The 15,446-nt window shown below is 40.1% G+C and overlaps 1 protein-coding gene across 1 annotated transcript; it reads right to left on the bottom strand.

The window, feature by feature from the left end:
* Nucleotides 1-802: 802 nt before the first annotated feature.
* Nucleotides 803-15,150, bottom strand: LOC140226972 (aqualysin-1-like). Its single transcript, XM_072307408.1, has 10 exons — nt 15,093-15,150; nt 13,774-13,886; nt 13,046-13,168; nt 11,127-11,250; nt 6,067-6,179; nt 5,469-5,607; nt 4,588-4,772; nt 3,253-3,424; nt 2,219-2,326; nt 803-1,502 (listed from the first exon to the last, which is right to left on the bottom strand). The coding sequence occupies exons 2-10, from the start codon at nt 13,879-13,881 to the stop codon at nt 1,498-1,500; spliced, it is 1,077 nt and encodes a 358-aa protein (XP_072163509.1). The 5' UTR covers nt 13,882-13,886; nt 15,093-15,150; the 3' UTR covers nt 803-1,497.
* Nucleotides 15,151-15,446: the final 296 nt, after the last annotated feature.

The raw sequence follows: 15,446 nt of genomic DNA, 5'->3' as shown, positions 1-15,446 counted from the left end.
TCTTTCACGGAAAGTTAACGGCAAGATTACAGTTCCTTCTTGATGTACCATACTTACAGTCAGAAGGGAGGAATTTCCTCCGATGAAAAAGTTCTTTCACTTCACGTCAAAAATGGATTAGGCTTCCCTACAACAGTATCTTCCCTTTCAAATTATATCAAAATTAATTTCACATTTTTAAACACAAAATGCAAAGCTACATAATAATGTCAATCATTCAGAAATTTGCTTCTCTCTCCATCTCGGTCTCTCTGCCTCGCTTTGTGTTTATTTGTGTGTGTCTGTATGATTCTATATAGTTTATTATGTGTAATCATGTACACATGTGTTTGTATACTATGTAGGCCTATATCGTTTATCCCGCTACTAAAATTACCTTTCCGAGTCTTACGTCTCCCTCTCTCTCTCTCTATCTATCTCTATTATTCTCTCACACTCATACACACACACGCAAACACACACACAAACACACACACACACACACACACATACACACACACACACACACACACGAATGAAAAAATGTTAATGATGTGCGTGTTGGAATCTCAGCATACTTTGGATATTTGATCTGTCCATTTCCCCTCATTTACATGCTGCCACTAGCATTAGTATTAGAAAGATAGTGCGTGTAATTAAAGAGCTTGCTTTCAAAAGTCGCTGAATCCTTTGAAAAATGATGGATTTAGCGCCTTTTGGAAGCAAGCTCTTCAATTATTCTAGGGAAAATTTTTCTTAAGATAATTATTCCTTAACCTTATTCAAGAAATGAGTGCAAGTCAACAGCATAGATTGATACAATCTTGCAGACGTCTTTATTGGTAAACCAGCATCATAATCATCATCACATTTGCTGAACTTTCATTAATTACAAGGATCACTTAAAATGTCTATGTCACCAACGACATCAATTTCTCAGGCTACAATAGTGATTTCGCTAAACCATTGAATTGTTCTAATCACAAGTGAAGCAACTATGACCTGCTCTTCATTCTCCTTTCGTCTGTCATGGGGGGCTATGTATTCAATAAAATTTATGATCTTTTGGAGTCAGGAAATTTCCTATATATCTTCTCCAACTGGTTTAAAGTAGGATGTATAATTCCTCTTCAGGACTGTCAAACTGATGATTTTGTCTGGAATATACTTCATATTCTAATTTCGCTAACCGAAAATCATTCGGAATCTATTTGAGTATTTCTCTTTGTGACCCAGTGATTGTTACCAAAATTTACAAGAAAACTTATAATTTCCGGTTTTACATTGATAAAATGAATGCAGGTCCGTAAGTTTTGACAATGTAAGGCTAGCGCAAAGTACACCCAAAAGAAATCCACTACATTCTTGTTTTCACGAAGTAACGGTGAGTCAGTGATGATTATAAGTAGTTTCGGATTTCAGAAAATTCGTTGTAATCTCATAATTATCGTCTGCTTGAAGGCCAATGAGCGGAGAGCCGTGGCTACGTCACGCCTTGGTCCGAGAGGAAGCTCTCCCTTAACCTACATGTACGTCAATTTGAAAGAAACAAACCATATAGTGTTGATTACAGTAAAAATCCACTTTGTCCAACATTACATTATTAAGTAGAGCACATTAAAACAAACAGCATAAGAGATGTCATAGAAATCGGATAGGGTAAAATAAGAAAGTCATGAAAATTCCATGTTTCACATATATTTTCGCCAAACACTGATATCAATAACAAACAAAAGGTGAATCAGCTGATTGTGATGATGCCATATATAGCTGTACAGGTCTCCGATAGACTTGCACACTTTATGTGAAATCAAACTGAGTAGCTTAGACTGATTAAAATGACTTCTAGCAACATTACAGGGGAGATTTTATAATGACTTCGTATCAATGATTTTTAAAGGGAATGGGTTGTATCTACTAAACTGTCAACCAAAACCAAAAGTTGAAATGATTGTAATTACATTGTAAGCAAGCCAATCGAGAATTTTATTGTCAGGAGATGGTATTATCACTTCATCTTCTTGGCATAACTGTGCTTGCAGCCGATAACGTTGTTTTATGAATTTGTGACATCTGAATGTCATTAACACAGTCTTATGTCAGATTTTATTGAAATCTCTACAGTCTGTTTGCATTTGCATCAAGTGTATATTTTGTTTTTATTCAGATAAGCAACAATAGAAAGTTCGAAAAGCACCCTTCCAAGTCGATTTAAATGTCTGAAAGGTGTCATACATACCTACATACAGCAGCTTGTTGGGAGATCCTAATTTACTGTCTGAGATCTTATTGTTGCTTGTGCTAGCAAGCATAGATGATGTACTCTTCGAATACAGAGTGATGGCTCCTGAAATATCAAGCAAACGAATTATAGAGGCTAAAGTACAAATCCTGTTCACTAATGTGAACAACATCCAAAGTTAAAATCATCTATATCAACCATGTGCTTTAAGAAGCCTACAAATAGCTGCAATGGCATCAGTGTGTGAGCGAGAGTTTGAAACACAGTCTGTTTTCTTATAACTTTGCCAAACTGAATGTATCGTCAGCTCATATTGGACAGATCGTTGGGATGCGATATGTCAGTCTTCAGGAACAATACAGCCACTAAATATCCATACTTGAAGTAGGAGTAGGCCACCAGGGGCAGAAAAGGCAACAGCATTAGTAGCACTAGGCATGCAAAAACGAAACAAGCAGTGATAGTGGTAGAAGCTATAAAATGAGAATAGAGTAACACTACTATAGCAAAGGTAGTACAATGTAATCGTACGCAGTAGTATTAGAAGTAGTAATACCGGCGTGACATCATCGGCATATATTATTTAGTCGAGTGTATGCAATTTATATGAGATGCTGATTGTGACGAATATATATGAGCCTATAGTATTGGAATTATTTAATTCACACTTGTTGATAAGGGGTATGGAACTCGAACCCTAACCCTACATTAGCCAACACACCCAATACACTAAAACATCATCGCTGTATGATTGGTTGCTTATACCACACAGACGAGACAGAACATTATGCTATTTATGGAATACATTGATAAGGACGACTACAACAAAATGTACTTCAACAAAGCAAACTTTAATATGCAGATGAATAATAACCACGTACGTATATCTAAAAATGATAGCTTTCAACGTTATTCGATGACCATTTCCAGATACTAACGTGACGCGACAGTACATCGTACAGGTTGGATGGAATTGATTCATTGAGATCTAAGATCGACTTAAAATGTGTAGTTTGTGTGTGTGGCCGTACCTGCAACATGCGGGCAAGCCATAGACGTTCCGCTCATTGTCTTAGTGGCATAGTTGCTGTTGTGCCCCAAGGAGGTGATGCTGGTACCAGGAGCGAAGATGTCGAGACAGGAACCGTAGTTAGAGAAGGAGGATCGATTGTCGCTACTGTCGGTGGCACCCACAGTGATAGCCTGCGATGTAACACAACGAAGAGAGTCATAGCTTTTATTAGCCATGCTATGCCAAACTGTTGGTTTTTTTTTGGGGGGGGGGAGGGAGAGGGGTGGTCATTTATGTGCTTCATATCCTATGAAAAATATAGACTGATTTTCCAAACCCTAGATGATAATAATAATAATAATAATAATAATAATAATAATAATAATAACAATAATAATGAAAATAATAATAAGAATACCTGGTTTTATATTGGCCATTTCACACATGTTTGTAATTCAATGCCCTTTACAGACTATCATTACCCTGGTCACTGGATACATTATTTCCAGCCAGCACTGACAGTGCTCATTCTCAACTCTCTGGGGAGAGGGTTTGTATAGATGCGCTCTTCTACACCAATAAATATCATGACCACGCAAAGAAATCTGTTGCAATGGGCAAACTGCTTGCTAAACTGTGACTTTGGCAGTTTAAAAGCGTGCATTGTTATCATTGTTGAATAAATCTGATTCTGTGTTAGAGATGTTAAAAAAGTTTGCTTCAATATGATAACTGATCTTTGCTGTTTCCATCCATTTAATTCCATTTAAGTACGTAGTTTCATTGTTTGGGACATCTCATCATTTATAGTGATTTAAATGAAATCAAAGAAAATAAATATTTTGACTTAAAACACCTTATTTTAATGTTTAAAAAGCCTGGCAAATCTTCTTGCAGAGATGGAAGTTGCAGATCTAAGCACCATCGATGCTTATATATCGTATTACCTCAGCTACGTGTCTGTGTAATTTGACCCCTATACAGTTTTGAAAACTATAACTACCCACATAGGGCGTCAGAATAGATAACTGGCTTGCTTTGCACATACGTGTTGACAGTTGTCATAGTCAGTAGCCATTGCTTTTATTTAATCAAGGTATTTTGCCTTAAAACATGAGAGGTTTGTTCATACTTTGACACTTTTTGAAACTTATTATATCACAATTACTGGAAGAATGATGCAAAGGAAAAGTAACAAGTTGTTTGTAGGTGAATAAATATCAAGCCAGTTTGGGTATAAAATGCCTCATTGTAGCACAAAGTCACGCTGTTTACAGGTGAAAGTCTGTTGGTGTGGTTCTCATTAATATTAATTCATAACATGGACAATATGATGGAAAATTGCGTTTCTTACGGCTGGGACACGAGCAGGTGAATAATTGCAGGCGTTTGCGTTATCGTTGCCCGCAGCCACAGCCGTGGGGACTCCAGAGTTGATCAGGTTGTTGACAGCATTGTCGAGGAAAGTGGATGTACCGCCTCCAAGTGACATGGACGCAACGTCCTTACTTCCAGCATTTGCCCGAACGTAGTCCACTCCTGGAGAAACAGAAAGCATCGATTTTTTTTTTCATCAAAAAACTCTTTTGTGTCAAAGTTGTGGTGATGGCAGCTCCACAGATGGCTTGCTTACATGCCGTAATATATACTGATGGTGTCATTCATGTACGATAATCCTTTCCTATTTTCCTTTATATTGAACATTCACCTATGTGTGTAATTTTTCTTGACACTTTCTTTAAGTACAAAGTTGCGAAGGCTAAAGATATTGGCATAAGTATTGATGGAGGACTATACGCATGCTTTCTCATGATACCAGTACGCTACCATGAAGCGACTTTAGTTCGCAATGTAAATGTAGTGTTTTGTGTATCATGCTGTATTCCTTTTTGTTTTGTTCTTATATCTGTATATTTGTTCATCTCGTTTTTTATAAATATGAAAATGATTACCACCAATGCATCTTTTTTTAAATTGATTATCTGGGTCGGCCAGATTTTAAGGAAACTTTTAATTCCTCGTTGGCTGCTTCCCTTCAGCTTTTATGTATTCAAAAGATCCGTCTTTACTCTTTGCTTGTCATGATTGTTAATCAATGTCTTTCTCAGTTGTTGTTTTTTATGCTGAACAAATAAATTCAATTCAATTCAAGATTCTTGACACTGGAGACAGTCGAGACACAGGATAGTGGAGGAATGTAAGTGAGGTTGAGGAGGAAGCCACGATTTGATTTACCGCTGATGACTCCACTGTTGCTTCCAGATCCCCAACAGTTAAGAACCTTCACTCCCTTTATGGAGACCTTTGTAGCGACGCCATAGGTGTTGGATCCAACCGTTCCTGCACAGTGAGTGCCGTGTCCGTTGCAGTCGTACTGGGGTTGTCAAAAGAAGACACAATATAAAAAATGTTTATTTTTCAAGACAGTATGAAACGACCTTAGCCATTCCCTCTTCCCTATTTGAAGAACTTGAAAACTATATAATTCACGGTTTCATGATATGAGCACATTGTTTTAAGATGACGTTTGTAGTCTATGCAAATTTATGTTTATTCGTATATAAAGCACAAATTGATGAGTGGTAGTCAGGTATACATGCAGAAGCACATGCACATATTACAATAACTATATAGAGCTACCCATAGATATTATGTAGCTTCATATGGATATTCATTTAGACACGATGAATATGAATTACATGAGAAAAATCTGGTCATATTCGATTTGGATCATATAAACCGCAAGTTGTCCACCAATCACCACCCTGTCTTCCTCTTCGTCGAGCCATTGTCAAAATGAAAGACGTGTTTTGTCAATGGCCGTCCTACTTACATTCTTATTATCGCCGGCATAGTTAGCTATTTGTTCGGCACGACCTCCGAAATCAGTGTGGGTATCGAGGACCCCAGTATCGATCACCCAGACAGTGTAGCCACTTCCGGTTCCTGTAGAAGACAAAACATTTTTAGACAATTCATGATAGTGTGAAGGTAATGAATATCTGTATACACCTTGTTTCCCGTTGCCACAAAAGTCTGAACACTCAAGTTACTGATTTCATACTTCTATAACTTTCTAACTAATGATTTTACATATAAGATTACCTCACTTTGTTTTAAAGTTTCTATTGAAAATACCGAAGCGGAGAGAAAACCTAATACTAGATAAACACAGTTTTGAGAAATTGTGCATCTATTCTGGTATTAATCTAACCTTAAATGCAAACCCATTTTACATTGCCACAGATCCATGCCTGCAGTTTATATCCGTTTGAATGCAGCATGTAGCTCGTCTTTTTAGGTTTTTTGTAGTTGTTTTTCTTTTCCCCGGGAAACGCAAAGTTGAACTTCTTGCAGTCCACTGGAAATTGAAACTTTTGTGTGCATAAGTTTCATAAAATGAAGACATTTAAGTAAAATGATGCTTGCAGTCCATGCAAATTTATGCTTATTCGTACAGCACAGCATGGACCTACAGTCCATGAGCACAGGAAGTCATATCTGGTTGAGTGGTATTCAGGTACATACCATGGGCGTAAATCCCGGGGGGGATGGGGGGGATATATCCCCCCCTGAAATGGAGGAGGGGGGGATGGCCTGTACAATCATCCCCCCCTGAATTTTGAAGAAAAAAAAATGGAGGAAGCAGAAATGTGATTGTATCAATTTTGGCATATTGCATGACGTTTGTACGCCGGCCTTCAGACAGGTAACAGAGCTGAACAGTATTCTATCTTGCAGGAAATCGAATGCATAATTTTCTCAAGCGCTCGCTCGCTTCGCTCGCTCGCGGACATGGACATACACTGTAAGGTATGGCTCAGACGTTAACAACGTCAAATAGTGTAGGCCTACATGTAAACATTCTAAGACGAGAGTAACTTGGGACCATCTGCAAAATATGTACGAAAACAAACAAACAAACAATAACAAAACTATATTGCCATAATTGAACCCCCTCCATTTCCTGAATCATTCATGAGGAACGACAGTGACTGATAATTCAGTCAAGATACATCTATGGGTATACCCAGGGAAGATCAGGGGCGTCGAAAATATCTCGGGGGGGGGGGGGGGGCAAAGGGCATTTGCCCCGCCCCTACGAAAGTGTTTAGGCAGGCAAATCATTTATCCCCCAAGCAATTTCCGAGATGAGGACAAATTTCGAACTTTCTTAATGGAATTATTGTCAGAATACCGCCAGAACTATGCACCAAATCGTTGAATTGCAATCATAAACATGCAAAAGCTCCGCTATACTGGATCCCTTTCGATAAGTACACTGTTGAGATTGACGTATATTTCCCTAATTTGTCAAAGAGTGTGCAGCATATCTTTCACTTAACGAAAGGTCCCTCATATGCAGAGGCGTCGATGGGGGGGGGGATGGTTCCCCCATAAAAGTGGGACAAACCAAATCGCAAAAATATAGCTAAAAACGGCAGTTTTTGGGGTGTAAAATGTCAAAATTTTAAGCTCGCTCGCTCCGCTCGCTCGCATTTAAGCGCTAAGCCATTCCCCTGATGTTGCTACCAGTGATTGACAGCAGTTGCGCCCGGTGCGCCCCCCCCCCCCAAATCTCCAAAGCAAAAAATATAGCTACAAATGGCAGTTTGGGGGACTGTAAGATGTCAAAATTTTTCAAGCTCGCTCGCTTCGCACACTCGCATTTAATCATTATGCCATTCTCATGATGTTGCTGCCAGTAATTGCCAGCAGTTTTCGCCCGGTGCTCCCCCCTTAATCTCCACAGCGAAAAACATAGCTACAAACGGCAGTTTTGGGACTGTAAGATGTCAAAATTTTGAAGCTCGCTTCACTCACTCGCATTTAATCATTATGCCATTCTCCTGATGTTGCTGCCAGTTATTGCCAGCAGTTTTCGCCCGGTGCTCCCCCCCTTAATTTCCAAAGCGAAAAATATAGCTACAAACGGCAGTTTTGGGACTGTAATAAGTCAAAATTTTCAAGCTCGCTCGCTTCGCTCGCTCGCATTTAATCATTATGCCATTCTCCTGATGTTGCTGCCAGTACGAGCTGCCAGCAGTTGCGCCCTGTGCGCCCCCTTAATTTCCAAAGCGAAAAAATACAGCCCAAAACGGCAGTTTTTTTTACTGTAAAATGCCAAAATTTTCAAGCTCGCTCGCTTCGCTCGCTCGCATTTTATTGTATGCCATTCTCTTGATGTTGCTGTCAGTAGTAATTGCCAGCAGTTTCACCCGGTGCCCCCCCCCCCCTTAATTTCCAAAGCTAAAAATAAAGCTACAAACGGCAGTTTTGGGACTGTAATAAGTCAAAAATGTTGAAGCTCGCTCGCTCCGCTCACTCGCTCAATCATTATGCCATTCTCCTGATGTTGCTGCCAGTAATTGCCAGCAGTTTTCGCCCGGTGCTCCCCCCCCCCCCCTTAATCTCCACAGCGAAAAACATAGCTACAAACGGCAGTTTTGGGACAGTAAGATGTCAAAATTTTGAAGCTCGCTTCACTCACTCGCATTTAATCATTATGCCATTCTCCTGATGTTGCTGCCAGTTATTGCCAGCAGTTTTCGCCCGGTGCTCCCCCCTTAATTTCCAAAGCGAAAAATATAGCTACAAACGGCAGTTTTGGGACTGTAATAAGTCAAAATTTTGAAGCTCGCTCGCTTCGCTCGCTCGCATTTAATCATTATGCCATTCTCCTGATGTTGCTGCCATTAATTGCCAGCAGTTTTCGCCCGGTGCTCCCCCTCAAAATTTCCAAAGCGACAAAATACAGCCACAAACGACAGTTTGGGGGACTGTAAAATGTCAAAATTTTCAAGCTCACTCGCTTCGCTCGCTCGCATTTAATCGTTATGCCATTCTCCTGATGTTGCTGCCAGTACGAACTGCCAGCAGTTGCGCCCTGTGCGCCCCCTTAATTTCCAAAGCGAAAAAATACAGCCCAAAACGGCAGTTTTTTACTGTAAAATGCAAAAATTTTCAAGCTCGCTCGCTTCGCTCGCTCGCATTTTATTGTTATGCCATTCTCTTGATGTTGCTGTCAGTAATTGCCAGCAGTTTCACCCGGTGCCCCCCCCCCCCTTAATTTCCAAAGCTAAAAATAAAGCTACAAACGGCAGTTTTGGGACTGTAATAAGTCAAAAATTTTGAAGCTCGCTCGCTCCGCTCACTCGCTCAATCATTATGCCATTCTCCTGATGTTGCTGCCAATAATTGCCAGCAGTTTTCGCCCGGTGTGCCTCCCCTTAATTGCCAAAGCGAAAAAATGCAGCTACAAACGACATTGTCTGGGATTGCAAAATGTCAAAATTTTAAGGCTCGCTTGCTCCGCTTGCTCGCATTTAATCGCTATGGCATTCTCTTGATGTTGCTGCCAGTGATTGACAGCAGTTGTGCCCGGTGCGTCCCCTTTAATTTCCAAAGCGAAAAATATAACTACAAATGGCAGTTTTGGGGACTGTAAGATGTCAAAATTTTCAAGCTCGCTCGCTTCGCACACTCGCATTAATGCCATTCTCATGATGTTGCTGCCAGTAATTGCCACCAGTTTTCGCCCGGTGCTCCCCCTTAATTTCCAAAGCTAAAAATAAAGCTACAAACGGCAGTTTTGGGACTGTAAAATGTCAAAATTTTCAAGCTCACTCGCTTCGCTCGCTCGCATTTAATCGTTATGCCATTCTCCTGATGTTGCTGCCAGTAAGAACTGCCAGCAGTTGCGCCCTTTGCGCCCCCCCCCCTTAATTTCCAAAGCGAAAACATACAGCCCAAAACGGCAGTTTTTTTTTTACTGTAAAATGTCAAAATTTTCAAGCTCGCTCGCTTCGCTCGCTCGCATTTAATTGTTATGCCATTCTCTTGATGTTGCTGTCAGTAGTAATTGCCAGGAGTTTCACCTGGTGCCCCCCCCCCTTAATTTCCAAAGCGGACAAAATACAGTCACAAACTGCAGATTTGGGACTGTAAAATGTCACAATTTTCAAGCTCGCTTGTAACAGTTTGTCAGAAGTATATCACTCTCCTCCCACTTTATATTTCATGCAAAAGAGTGAGACATCCGATCCCTGTAAAGTGTGTGTGTGTGTGTGTGGGGGGGGGGGGGGGGGTACCAAGCTTCTCTCACCCCCCGTCCCCCTCAAGGCTGCGCCGGTTCGGTTATGGGCTTGTAATCGTGGTGATGGTGACTATCGCCGATCATCCCCCCCACTCCTCAGTATGGATTTACGCCGTTGGTACATACACAAACACATTCACACACACGTTTGTATTTATACACATTGCAAATTATACCCATGTAGCTTTATTATAGATAATAATTTAGACAGAATGATTACAAATTACATAAGGAAAACGTTGGCAAATCACATCATCATACACGATCCATGATAGTCTGAAGGATAATAAGTATCCATACACCTTGTTCCTTGTTCCCACAGAAGTCTCGCTATATATTTATTGCTAAAATAATGAGAAAGCCTACCCTTTGATCAATAACAGCCTTAAAATCTCTATAATCTTCAAGCAACACATAGATAAAAGAAGTTTGGGGGATTTTGCATCCATGCTGGTTTTAGACTAACCACTGTACGCAAAACCTACATAGATTGTCACAAAATCCATGCCTACACATCTGCATTGAATGTGATGTAGCGCATCTTTTTAGTTTTGGGAGTTTATCTTTCTGGGAGAATAGGGACCTACTACAATTAAATTAATTCTTGCCGATGCGAGTATTCTAAGTTGAAACTTATGCATGCATCAGGTTCCCTTTATCTCCACCCTATGACAACAAAGCACCAAAAAAATAATTTGAAATCTACAAGCACGACAAAGATGTTGCGCAATCGTGACAGATGATAATCATGCTTTATATCTGCTAGCCTGGAAAGAATGCTAGGTCAAGTTGAGTACCTCGTGGGCTGTAGTTGTTGTCCAAAGACTTGTCCCTCTGATCGATACGGTCAAGACCCCACGTGACCTGAGTACGGTACACCCCATCCTCTTCCACGTACTCGACGGCAGGCAGACTCCGAACCTACAGAAAGGGTTATACAGGATGGAAGTGTCAACATTGTGTCTAGCACGTGTCCAACGTAATACCACAAAACGCGGAAGAAAAGGACTCGGGTCACAATGAACCTTGGCGGACAGGCATTCCCTACTAAACACCAAACACCAACCACCATTTAGTACGTAGCCACTAAAATACGTTTACTCCATGTCCTCGGCGGTCACGTTTGCGCGAAACATAATTCCATTCCTCGTTTCGTTGAACGTATAGCTATCAGACGTCTGGTCTGGCTAGACTAACACAGTATTTTCTGTCCCGTCTCACTCCGTACAGCCTCCTATCATGTACTGTCACGCTTTGTTGCGTTCGCTCCGTTTTATTACGACCTACAAGGTTTCTCATTTGCACAGCCTATTGACTGTCATGACATTTTTTTTTTTGACAAAATCCGACACAAAATCCACCAACCACGACTTGTCACGTGTGCCCATCCCACCCATCGCGTTGTCTCACGTCCATCCCGAGTTTTGTTCACGGTGGACTGAAATTTGACTGACTGCCGTGGCCCCTGGGAACATGGTGTTTTTTTTATTTATTTATTTGTTTGTTGGTTTGTTTGTTTGTTTGTTTTGGGTTCTTTTTTAATGTTTGGTCCTTCTTGAATAAAGACTATCATTTTTTTTTTTCTGAGGACATTATTTCAATGCTCTAAAGGCAAAGCAGAAATCACCATCACTGTTCATTGCAGCAACATGTTATCGGACTTAGAAAAACAATTCAAAACACAAAAAAGAAAGGCAAAATGTTTCAGCAGCGAAAGCTGGAATGTAAGATGATACCTGAACAATTTTTATAGAAGGTGGAATGTCGAGAAAAAGCGCCGTCCACTGTGTGCGGTCATACACCCATTCCATAGATCTCTCTCTCTCTCTCTCTCTCTCTCTCTCTCTCTTTGGCCACTATCGGAAACAAAGGTTGTTGCTTCCGACCACCCACCGAAGTGAATCGGATTTCAGTCTGATGAATCCGAATTGGTTGGTCAACTATCAGGTGAATGTCAGACGTACGGCACGTGATCTTCATAGGACGATCTTGCCTCCTCGGATCACCGCCCGACATATCTGACGCTGGCCTGATAGTCGACAAACACAAGTCGCATTCATCGAACTGTGATCTCACTTCGGCTGGTGATCGGAAGCGATAAACTTTGCTTCCGATGAAAGACCGATGAGAGAAAATCTCTGTGAAATGGGGGTACAAAATTTGTCTATGCAACACGGGAAGATCTATGAATTTCAGTACGGATTTTGTCAGCCGGACTTAGTCCTTAATCCAGTTAGGAATTATGAGAATGGTCAAGGTAATGATGATAAACGGTATTGAAATAACAATAATAATAATTATGATAAAGCATTATTTTATATTATTATCATTATTAATAATATCATTTCTATTAGTATTATTATTATTATCATTATTATTGTCATTATTATTATTATTATTATTATCATTATTATTATTATTATTATTATTATTATTATTATTATTATTATTATTATTATTATTATCGTTATCATTATTATTGTTCAGGCGTCACTTGTCTGTAGAACATTCAAACGCGACAGACTCCCACAATGTGTCACACATTATTGATAAAGTTGCTGGGTCTTCTGTCCTGATTTGAAGGTATCGAGGTTGTTACAAGTCCGAAGTGAAATCGGTAGAGATTTCCAAAGACATGGAATAGTCATTGGTCATTGGTCATTCATTTCCAAGGGTAAAAATGCAAGTTCCCTCGAAAGAAATAGAATGCACTCACAAATTCTAGGATACGATCCTCCAAATCGGCCGCGAATCCATGCACGACGTGACGCCAAATGTTTCCGACACGCCCACCAGAGATGCGAACAGTAGAGGCGATCTCATCGAGGTTGTACTCGTCCTGGGTGCGTTTCCAGACAATGACACGTCAGATTATTTACTCCACTCATTAATCAACTTCTGGACAAAATGCACATGATTCAACGAAGTGTTACTGACTAGTTGCACCGTGAAGTTTCATTGCAACAAACCAATCCTCACTTCTGAGGTATTATATTTCAACTGAATGGGGGAAATGACGTTTCCTCTGACAAAGGACAGTCATGACAGTTGAGGCTATCACATAATAGATCGCTTCATAAGACTAGTGTTGATTAATACACGCCAATTTTGCAGCTTCAGAATTGTGCTATAGTTCTGCTGAAAATGATGGTTCTTTGAAGATAGCGATAATCTCGTCAGTCACATTGAATACTTGATGTAAGTGTTACTACTCTTTTAGGGACGGTGTCGAATCTTTTCAGTTAAATGCGTTTAATTGTTTCACGGAGGAAGAAACATAATATTTTGTCAAATTTTCTGAGAAGAAATCTGAGACTCGTATCCTTGAAGCATGAAATCAAGTATCAATTAATATCAATTTAGTGTACTACAATATTAAATTAGTTTAAATTAATTAGCATAGATTAGCACTAATCAACTGAGGACTAAGTTCTTCAAAGTTACCCTGATCTTGATGAGGTATTTGCCTGGGATAGGCTCTGAGTTGCGGTACAACGGGGCGAGCTCGGCCGAGGCGGCTGCCACGAGGAGGATTGCAAAGAAGGTCAACATGATGTCTGCACAAGTCAAGAGAGAAAGAGAAGTAGAAGAAAGGTTGGATGGCATGGGGGGGGGCAGACGGAAGGAGCTGAGGGAGAGAGGTTTACGGTTTCCGTGTCACATACTAGCCAACGAATGCCCAACGAGTACGAAAATTCGAAGATACGTTGGCATCCGTTGTTAATCGTTTATAACATGTTTCAGGTTCGTTATATTCCCTATACTGTTCGTAGGGATTCGCAGAGATACGATGGATCCGACTGTTTTTTTTTTTCATAGTGGACATATTAAAACTTTGAGTGGATGACAAGGAATCAACCAATATTTAGCTCCATGTGTCATTCATCTGTATTCAGTGAATAAAAGTGATAACGATTGGGATAAATTCCCCTGTGAGACTCTGCCCATGAATGATGAATGCAGCGCGTACGGCTTTTTCTTATATTATGTTCAAATTTATGAAATTCTTGCGTCGAGCTATGTTTTATTTCAACTGATTGCTTAACTTCGACGTATATAGTGGATATCACACACACACACACACACACACACACACACACACACACACACTCACTCACACACACATACACACACACAAAGGATATCAAAATTTGGAAGGGTACTATTTCATCATGGACAGATATCATCCATTCCGTGAGATATTCAATGTTCCTTCAGGATAACACGCGAACTTGGAAAAGTGCAATTTGTTATTGTTTCTTAAGTATATGTGCTCAGACATGCCATGTATATTATGATATTTGTCAATGTAATTAGGTACAATAGAAAAAAAGAAGAGTTCTTGTGTCCTCACAACAAACATTGTGCTCTCCATAGCTAAAGTTGGATTGCCTGTTCCGCTTATATGTACTGATAATATATTTGGTACAGCGCTCTTACGAACTATTTAGTGGTTTCACAGCGCTTTACATCGATATCACTTTATGGTCGAGCGGAATGATAGGCACATCTTCACGAAAAGGAAACTAGCAAACATTTGTATACGTTTTGCTTGTTAGGTCTTAGTAAGATTTCTTTTTCAGAGAAATAGTATTCAGCATTAGTAACTGGTGATATTTGAAGATATTAGAGATGCTGAGTAGTCTATTCACATTTGCGAGAAAAGTTGGATTGTCTCTATTGTGAATTAATAGCACCTCGTCATTTCCTAATATGATAGCAGTTTCAATGCGGAAAGGGAAGCTCACCTCGTGAAGACTCACCTTGCAACGTTGAGCTGGTGACAAACTGGTTGAGCTGGTGACGAACTGGTTGAGCTGGTGTCGAGAAGACTCTTCAAGAGGTCAGTAGAGGGCGATCTTCAAGGCAGATCTGATGAAGAGCTGCCGTCAGATGGCAATATTTATACTTTTTGATGCAGCCGTGGCAAGATGTCCTGTTCCCAAACGGCGCGCCACAATACAAACACTTCAAGTCAGATACTCAAATTTCATTGGCTAATATCTGGGCATGTATATTGAATGATAAGGAACAATCACATGCTAACATCGTGACTTAATTTGAAGACAAGGAAATATGTAAATTATACCGACCTTTCTTCGGACGAAGTACGACAT

The sequence above is a fragment of the Diadema setosum genome, chromosome 4, assembly GCF_964275005.1.
Source record: "Diadema setosum chromosome 4, eeDiaSeto1, whole genome shotgun sequence".
Lineage (NCBI taxonomy): Eukaryota > Metazoa > Echinodermata > Echinoidea > Diadematoida > Diadematidae > Diadema > Diadema setosum.
This window is presented reverse-complemented; position numbering and strand designations above follow the sequence as displayed.